We start from the raw sequence: 10,074 nt of genomic DNA, 5'->3' as shown, positions 1-10,074 counted from the left end.
ACAGGAGTCCAGATGTAAATAACATTTCAACATTGCTCAAATATTTAAACCTAGCATTTGCTGTAGAACCTAGCATATCTTCTCGTATTTGACCGCCACGACATTGTCGCAAATTAAAAATATTATTTGGAATCACCTGATTCCGACAAGGTATTCGGGAGGTGTCCTTAGGATAAAAGGAGAATGTAGTAACAGGAAATAACCTCCGAAATATTCTGAAATGGAACACATTTGCCCCACTCGCCACGTGCTGATGAACTAGATTGAATTACAACCCCTCCTGCAATCATAGGTCGGCGAAGAAAGAGAGAAGTAAAAGAAAAAAGTAAGATAACCGAAGCCAAACAAGATGACGCTGTGCCAGGGTTATGAATGTTACAATATCTGACTTGTCCCATGGAAATATAATGCCCAGGCAAAGCAGATTTATTCTGTTGAGGGCAGAAAATGAGTGAATGGAAATATACAGTCTGTCTACTTTCGAGATTTATCGGTATAAGCTGGTCGATTTCTCATTCGTCTTCTAAATGACGAGTAGAAGAGACAAAATTTATGTTTGAAAATATCATTCAGTCACAATACAAGCAATATATTAACAAATTTTCAGTAATTTAGTTCAAAAAATGTTCTTGGTGACAGCAACTTACGTGAGCTACACGAAAAATTGTGAAGTGTGTGAAATAAATAATTTCGTAACGAACTCACCGACAACAAAGGAAATTCTTATGAAAACAGTGACACAGCGCTATTATACGGACTTTCTATATGTGAGATAATCAGAAATAGTTCCTGCGAACTTTTTGTCGTGTTTGAGACACACAGTCAGCTATTTTCTGTTCTTTGTCGAGTAAATGTCGTGCGGTGAAAGCTGTTCTCTCACACACCCACATTTTTTAATGGGAGACGCGGAATTTTCTGCAGACTACTTTAGAATGTTGCTGTCATTCCGTAACTTTACAACCCATAACTCTCTACAAGTTCTTCCACAGCCCTACAACGAAAGCCACCTTTAGCATCAGGCTAGCAAAATGTTATTACTGCGGCAACTACGAACCAGAGTACAACGTAAATCGTAACAACGACGGTAACGGATAGGATACAGGGGAAAGCCGGAACAAGAACACATCCATGCATGTTCATTCGTCTCAGCAGTGTCATACTCGCAATCAGCATGAAAATTCTGTACTGCGGTTTATAAGACACGATTCGAATTACGAGTGATGACTGTTACATGTCAGCCGGCCGCGATGGTCTAGTGGTTCTAGGCGCGCAGTCCGGAACCGCGGGACTGCTACGGTCGCAGGTTCGAATCCTGCCTCGGGCATGGATGTGTGTGATGTCCTTAGGTTAGTTAGGTTTAAGTAGTTCTAAGTTCTAGGGGACTGATGACCACAGACGTTAAGTCCCATAGTGCTCAGAGCCTGTTACATGCCAGTTTCAAACTGCTCGAAATTTTTTTGCGTTTGAAGAGTCCCGTCTCTACTTATTCTCCTGCAACAACATTGCGTCAGTGTTATCATCTACACCCGAGGAACTTAGTTGCCGGCAGGAGTGGCCGTGCGGTTCTAGGCGCTACAGACTGGAGCCAAGCGACCCCTCCGGTCGCAGGTTCGAATCCTGCCTCGGGCATGGGTGTGTGTGATGTCCTTAGGTTAGTTAGGTTTAATTAGTTGTAAGTTCTAGGCGACTGACGACCTCAGAAGTTAAGTCGCATAGTGCTCAGACCCATTTGAACCATTTTTAACTTAGTTATTTTGTCGCTGTTTCCTAATTATTCCTTGCCTCTCCGATCTGCGTAGAACCGATCTAACAATTGCACCAGAAACTTGTCTTATATAGGCTCTGCCGACCGCAGCACAGTATTCTGTCCGTTTATATATCACCGTATTTGAATACGCATGACTATACCAGTTTCTTTGGCGCTTCGTTATACTAAGGTAGTGGTAATAGCTCTCTTTGCAGTGAGCCAAATAAAACAAGCACGTTGTCAGACCTCTCTGGTGCTACACAGCCCAGAATACACAAATCTGTATCTGCTTCCCTAAATGCTTCCGTCAGTACGATTGGAATGAGGCATGTAGAAGCATTGTGACAGTTTAAGGAAGAAGATAAAGAGTAAACATGATAACAGTGAGCGTCTGCGTAGCTTTAGGTAAACTGACTTTATGTTTTCTTTGGTATAGCCGATTACCATTGAAGCTCAAATGATCGACTGCATACGACATCTCTCAGAAAATATGGGCTATAGATGCTTGGCCAGATTGTTTCAGTCTTAAAAGTAATTGCAAATTTTCAGGCTGGGCTGGGAATTTATTTTTGATTTTGCCCTTATAATCAGTGATGCAGATATCATCATTATCTGATGGCGATCGTGAAGGATGTTGGACGGCGATACTATAGCGGTTTCGGTGCGCGACCAATTAAGTGGATGACGGTAGTATGTGACTCATGACTCATGGGTCTGTGTCTTCATATTAAAAGTGCGTGGCACCAGAGTAACTCAACCTAGACAAGCAGTTACTTATGATATTAAAATTCGGAAACTACGTCGTTCTTACAGAAGTGGCGTCAGTTTGTCTACATTGTAAATACGTCACATAACGTTTTAAGACCTCAGAATGATTTACTTTACTTCAGCTAGATGTAACGATAAAAGAAAAGCTGATGTCTGCTTCTGTAGGAAGTACGACAATTTTGTGTAATTTTATTACGTGAATGGAAGTTCCACCTGTGACCAACTATAATTTGAAAGTACTTGCATCTCTCTATCTAGTCCAAGACCTTGTATGTAATATTCTGGCACTTGACAGCAACTACGAAGTCGTAATGCAATGTGCTGAAGACAACAGAGTGTAATAGAAGAGAAGTAGATTTTCAGTACCCGCTCAGCCTTCCAGATTTAAGGGTTTCACAGTTTCCTCAACGTATGCTGGCAGAGATGTCATTTATAAATTTCTCTCCCAGTATTGTCCGATTCGACCTTGTAATAGGTCTCCGTAGAACCATGACGACGACGGCGCTTTGAAAACTAAGCTACCTTTCCATGGCAGTAGGAAAGCCTTCCAAAGAAGCCGACAAAATGGTGAAAAGTGTGTGTGATAGTTTATGTGTGAATAGTAGGCAGTGACGGGGGTAATTCAGTGACGGCAAGGATGACGTTGAAGACGTAACAATTGTACAATTGTATAAGTCGCAACGCAAGAAAGTTGTAATATGAGGCATAAACACGCACATCACGTAGCTATTGTTCTAGACACCCCTTTGAGGAGCAGTTGTAAAAAGCAAAAACTGATATGATTTCTACCTATGATTTGCAACAATGAAATAGCTGATGTAATGCATGCATAGCGACGCACTGAGAAGTGGTGACATTGGAGTAATGCACAGACATTTGCACTGAGTTGATCAAATAAGTACCGATATTTCAGAATACACTGAATGTGGATCAGACACAGTGTTCTCGGTGTGAACCTCTGACATCGTGACAGTATGCAACGCGGAAGCTCAAGAAAGCTGAATCCCTAGAATGTAAAAGTCAAAATTAAAGTGCTGTTTCCTTGATTCCAAAGAAATTGCTCAAAAGAAATTTCTACCAAAACTTCGAAGAGTAAAATCTGATTATTACCATGTGGTCTCAATTGCTTACTCTTAGTCGCCAAAAGTACCGATTCCATGAAAAAGTCTTCCACCGCAGCGACTCATCCCACTAGCAGAACGCTCTTTCGAGCAGAGGGAAAATCACAATATTTGATCATTCACTGAGTGTGCCCCAGAACAAATAAGGTGCTTGACAAAACACACTGCGAATATGCATTGGTACTTAAGCATAAAATGAGGTTGGTGCTGTCACATTCAAACGAAGGTCAGTGTGCGCACCAATATGGTACTTGTACCACTTAGCTGTGACCTGTTGTTCAATTGTATTACTACCAAATAAATAACTAAATGATCGTGAGAAAACAGAATTATGTCTACAGATATTGTAACTTGAAGTACTTGTGAGATGAGACATGCTGGACAACAAATTTATTATCCATCTGATGACGAATACGGAGTAAATAAAGCCACAACACATGTAAAAAATATGAAAATATACCATATACATCATTGTCTCATAAATTCACAAATAGGTAATAAACAATAAATTCATGGTCGCCCTTATCTCTTTAAGTCCTTTCTTGTTCTTACGAAGACAACAATTGAAATTAAAACACTTTTATTTATCGTGAATAGTGTAGTGGCTGTGATCGAAATAGACAACAGGTATCACAAGGTTGCCCTCGAATTTAAATTCCTATATTTGGCCTTCGTTCCATGCCGAATTCTGATCGTTCTTGAAGTCAGCAGTTTGTCCCAAATATTATTCTGAAAGATGTTATTAGTTCATTTGTAGTTATCCAAAAAATCTACTAACACTAAGAGCATGCCACCCTGTCTAAATCATGTAGTGGCTGTGATCGAAATAGACAACAGGTATCACAAGGTTACCCTCGAATTTAAATTCCTATATTTGGCCTTCGTTTCATGCCGAATTCTGATCGTTCTTGAAGTCAGCAGTTTGTCCCAAATATTATTCTGAAAGATGTTATTAGTTCATTTGTAGTTATCCAAAAAATCTACTAACACTAAGAGCATGCCACCCTGTCTAAATCATACGATGTGATGCCTATTACTTAAATAGACTTTACTGTTTTCTGCTCTCTTTAGATATCAATTAAAATCATTCGTTGCATCAGATTTCAGCCTGCAAATGATTCGCAAATCGAAACATCCTGTTTCGTCTCTTACAGCTGTTTAACAAATACATTATTTATTTTTCTTCCCAGCTCTACAATATCCAAGGTTCTTGACACGATTTATAATTTCAAAGGTTATTAGGAAATGAGAAGTTGGGGTGAAAGAAAGACAACTTGTCATTTGCACGCTATTTTGTATATAAATATAGAAATTATATCACATAACAGCTAGTGTTCTCCATCCATAATGTCAACCATGATATCCATGTCCGTACGCAAGACCGTGTCCATACGCCAGTCCGTGCGCTCCGAGCAGAGCGGGGGCTGCGAGGGCGGCGTGGGCGGCAGCGCCATTGATGTGAGCGTCGCGGACCTGCGTCTGGGCTACGGCGGTGAGGTGGGCGGCCCTCGTGGCAGCGACGTCAGGGGTGTCCAGCAGGTAGCCGTCAGAGCGGACGGCAATGTGGGCGGGGCCGTAGGCGGCGTAGCCAGGGTGCACGGCGTGGGCGGCGATCACTGCTGGGGCGGCGAGCACAGCCGGGGCGGCGGCGACGACGCCGTGGGCTGCGCCCAGGTAGCCGGGCTTGGGGGCGGCTACAGCAGCGGCCAGGACGGTGCTCAACACGATCTGCAGAACACAGCGTGAAACGCGTCTTTGAATCCCATGATTAGCGCAAACAAAATGCAACGGATTGTAGCGTATTATACGAGGGGCCGCTAAAAAGTTTCTGATTCGATAAGGTTACCGTAATGTCTCACACAAACAGCAACACCTACTTTTATGGTGGCCATTTGTGGGTATGAAAGTCAAATTTCGCGGCTCCAGCTTCGTTAGTTTTGCCGCTAAGATGCGTTGTATACGTTAGTATAAGAAAACTGCGAATATCGAGAGACTCAGGAACTGTGCTGTGATTGAATATCTTCATTTATATGGAATGACGCCAAAGGGAATTGCGGAGGACGTGCGGAATACACTTACGGAAAGTGCTCCGTCTTACGCAACAGTGCAAAACCGTGTGTCCGACTTCAAACGTGAAAAACGAGTGCGCCTGTCACCGTAGCTACTGATGAAACAGTGGCTGCAATTCACGATACCATTTTTCAGGATCGTCGAACAACGTTACAGCACATTCTAACCACATTTGGAATCTCCCATGGGCGTGCTAATGACATTGTTGTGGATATTTTTGAAATGCGCGAAGTTTCATCTCTGTGGGTCCCGAAAGACTTGAATGCAGATCCGAGACGGGAGCGTGTGCGTTGTTGTGGCCGGCCTCGGTGGCCGAGCGGTTCTAGGCGCTTTATTCCGGAACCGCGCGACTGCTACAGTCACAGGTTCGAATCCGGCCTCGGGCGTGGATGTGTGTGATGTCCTTAGGTTAGTTAGGTTTAAGTAGTTCTAAGTTCTAGGGGACTTATGACCTCAGATGTTAAGTCCCATAGTGCTCAGAGCCATTTGAACCATTTTTGCAGTGTTGTGAAGAAATCGTCCGCCAATTTGAAGCGGAGGAAGACGGCTTTCTTGGAAGGCATGTGACAATGGACGAAATGTAGGTTCGCTTCTTTGATCCCGAGACAAAACAACAGTCACAACAATGAAAACATCCTTCATTCTTTACCCCATAAAATTCCGGTAGCAAATAGCCGGTAAGATGAAGGCATCTCGGATGCAGAAGGGGTAATTACGGTGGATTACTTGCAAAAGTGCGTAACTATCAATTCATCATAATACTGGACGATACTGCGCCGTTTGCGAGAAGAGATAGGAAAAAAAAACCTTTTGCATCATGGCAATGCACCAGCGCACGAAGCCCTCGCAACACTGGAAATTCTGCGTGACTGCGGGTTCGAATTGACGTCATCCGCCGCATTCTCTATATTTGGCTCGATCAGACTTTTTATCTTTTCCTAAACCTAAGAAAAGACCTCAAAGGACGACGATTTGACAATGATGATGCAGTGATTGATGCTGTGAACGGTTGGTTGGACTCGAGATGGAATACCTTTTATTTGAATGGTTTGCAGAAGTCCTCAGAGCGTGCCGATAAGTGTATTAGTTTACACAGGTATTATACTCTAAAATAAATTGGTATTATGAAATTACTGAATTACTGTCATTCTTTATTTGTTAGGCTAAAATCTTTTCGACCCCCCCCCCCCCTCGTGCGTGTTGTTGTCTGTGTCATTGATGTGTGCTTATGCTTACTGCGTTTGGAACAAGAGCTCTTGGGAGCGATTCACCGCTTAAAACCAAGACTCTAAATCTCTAAGTAACATTACATAACATTAACATCAGGTTTCTACTGGTCTCATGCATGGGTAAAACTTTTCTCATGATTGTAAGAAATAAAACGCCTGCAGCTGTTCTTATGATCTTATTTATTGCCTAGCTACCAGTTTTGGCTCTTCGATGAGCCATCTGCATGCCGTAGTTGATGCTGAAGGGGTCAACACGATTCACATATACACAGCATGAGTAGCCACGATAATTGTCTTACTGAGACTATCTGTAAACTTTGGTGACAGGACTCCAACCATCGTTGGGAGTTGATGGTTGGAGTGCTGACACCAAAGTTTGCAGATGGTCTGCGTAACCAGTTATGCTGGCCACTGATGCGGTGTGTATATGGATCGTGTTACCCTTACAGGATTAACTACGGCCTGCAGGTGGCGCACTGAAGCGCCGAAACTGATAGCTACACAATAAATAAGATCGTAAAGACGGTTGTAGAAGTTTCATTTTCTTACAACAGTCAGCGGCTGTGGTCCCCAAGACCTCCAGTCAAAAGGATGGACATAAGAAACTTCTTTCATGATTGTTAAACAGACAGTTTTTTTTGTGCAGAATTCTACCAGGCGGTTTCCTCTTCGTTGCTTTCCCCCAACCTATGTTCTCCTACATATTTCACCCTTCTTCTTTTTGTAAAATGGAATCCCAAGCTCCTGTTACATTTAAATTGCCGTGACTTCCAACATTCTGAATAATTTATTTTATCCTATCAAACATTCGTTCAGTAGTTCCACCATCTGTAGATTTAGTAGGAATGTGTACATGTACTAATGTAGTTGGTTGTAGCTTTGTGTCTATTATCACCTGTGGTAATCCGTTTGATTGTAGTTCACCTGTGTTCCTATTTTCTTGTTCCTTATCAAATCAGCTCCACCAATAGCCATATTTAGAACTTCTGATCATGATGTCATACTTCCTTGGTCAGAAATTCCGAGCTTCGTATCACCATACTTCATGATTTCTCATCAACCTTATGATCCATTCCTCTTCCTCCATTTTCTAACCCACCAAGATGGTGGAAGGATCTAATATTTCGCGCACTGCCTCGCAGAACGTCTTACACATTTTTGCTTCTCACGACATAGTTCTGAGTAGTTACTGCTTATGATCTGGAGGACGGGGGAGGGGAATGGGGGAAATTGTTTCTTCAGATTATTTTATCCACATCGATACCATCATCATTACACCATGCGACAGTGGTGAATGTAATGGGGGAATTTCACGGCGACAGTGTCGTCATAGTATATACCGTGAGGTGTGATCAAAAAATTTCCATTCGAAGGCATTACAGTCCAGAATAGACCCACACACGAGGTTGAAGATAAAAGTTTGGTAAGAAACTATGTCTTGCTTTTTGAAAAAAAAACCGTAACTGCCAGCTGCACATTCTGGTCTCACAGAAATCGTCGACACTTCAAGACCTTTTTTTAAGAGACCTAAGGCGTCGTAACCGCTTTGGAAGAGATCGGAACTACAGGCGGGTGCCTGAGTGTATTCCACTTGTCTGTAATGGATGAGGCTGGCCTCTCAGATAGACCAGCTCTCGCGTCGAACCTTCATTACCACGGCTCACCAATCCACGGCGATCGTCTCCGACGGACGCTCTGTCCCACACACATTCATCATTCTCCGATGGATGTCTGCTGGTATTTGTCGTTTGGCATCGAAGAAAAAACTAGCTACAGCGTGGGGGTCCTGTTTGGATGCATTTGGTAATGACGTCGTCATAACTCACATTTCCACATTTGCCACTTGCGCTCGTAAAGATGATAGCCACACTAACCGCTTGCCAACATGTTGGTGCTTATATACCCGCACTGGAGTCGTGCTACGTTGCGCATACGCTGCAGCGAAGTCCTAAATGGATACTTTTCGATCGGCCCTAATATAATCCACGTAGGCTGATGTTACAAGACACGATCAGTCCTCCAGACTGTTGCACCGGAAACTATGCACTGTACTGCAGGCTTTTCATGATCAACATGTTACTCTGATCTCTCCAATGATTCTGCACTAACGCAACGGTTGTCTGTATTGCTTAAACATGCAAGCGTCAGTGTTGCGGCGAGGATCATGGTTTGCTGGCGACAATCGGTGGTATGATATCAAGTGGGATCTGAATAAGTGTTTAGTACAATTCAGCACAGAAACAGAAAATAACAATGATGGCGTTAAAGATATCCACTAAACGACTAAAATTTGGGAAAGCAATGACTTTCTCTCAGACATGTACATCTGAATTAATAATTTAATTATGTTCAAGATTCATAATGTTTAGCATCTTGGTGTGATATATAAAGTTAAATAATAATCAATGTTGCTCTTCACTTCATGTTGATTATCATGAATGTTGCATGTGCATTCACTACAATACTATCGCCTATATACTACCTATTTATTATAACCAAAGTTTGTGCCCGACTAGCAATGCCACTGCAGAGAAATGCCATTATTTAGTTCCAGACATTATAAAGTAATCGCTAAGTAAACTGTAATACCAGCTTTAGTTCAAATGTGTGTGAAATCTTATGGGACTTAACTGTTAAGGTCATCAGTCCCTGAGCTTACACACTACTTAAACTAAATTATCCTAAGGACAAACACACACACCCATGCCCAAGGGAGGACTCGAACCTCCGCCGGATTTAGTACAATGTAAGACAGACTACAGAAGGTTTACTACATTATGAATATTGTTTTAATGGAACTAAGACACAAAAGGTGGACAGTCGTGACATATCCATTACATAGAGCTAAGTGACACTCACCAGGAGTTTCATGGCTGCAATGTGGACTTTGGGCGGTACCAACTGTCAACTGCGCCAGAACGAAGCGCCCGTCAGCCATATATACCACAAGCGGGCGTGTGAAAGGACAGGACCAGCGTCCTTCCAGCAGCGACGTCCTTCAAGTGACACGCCCCGATAGTGACGGTGGGCAGTGAAGAATGGGCCAGTATTCACGTAATGGAATTTGACCTTGCTGTGAAACGAGGGAAACGCGTCCAATCTAAGAGAATGGTTTTTACATAAAATAGTACTGTATTTA

At 42.6% G+C, this 10,074-nt stretch overlaps 1 protein-coding gene across 1 annotated transcript; it reads right to left on the bottom strand.

Annotated features, from left to right (window-relative positions):
- Nucleotides 1-4,913: 4,913 nt before the first annotated feature.
- Nucleotides 4,914-9,859, bottom strand: LOC124789380 (cuticle protein 65-like). The gene is made up of 2 exons (XM_047256714.1): nucleotides 9,795-9,859; nucleotides 4,914-5,364 (listed from the first exon to the last, which is right to left on the bottom strand). The coding sequence occupies exons 1-2, from the start codon at nucleotides 9,804-9,806 to the stop codon at nucleotides 4,987-4,989; spliced, it is 390 nt and encodes a 129-aa protein (XP_047112670.1). The 5' UTR covers nucleotides 9,807-9,859; the 3' UTR covers nucleotides 4,914-4,986.
- Nucleotides 9,860-10,074: the final 215 nt, after the last annotated feature.

The sequence above is a fragment of the Schistocerca piceifrons genome, chromosome 3 (assembly GCF_021461385.2).
Source record: "Schistocerca piceifrons isolate TAMUIC-IGC-003096 chromosome 3, iqSchPice1.1, whole genome shotgun sequence".
Lineage (NCBI taxonomy): Eukaryota > Metazoa > Arthropoda > Insecta > Orthoptera > Acrididae > Schistocerca > Schistocerca piceifrons.
Note: the sequence above shows the minus strand (reverse complement) of the source record. Positions and strands in the feature narration are given on the sequence as shown.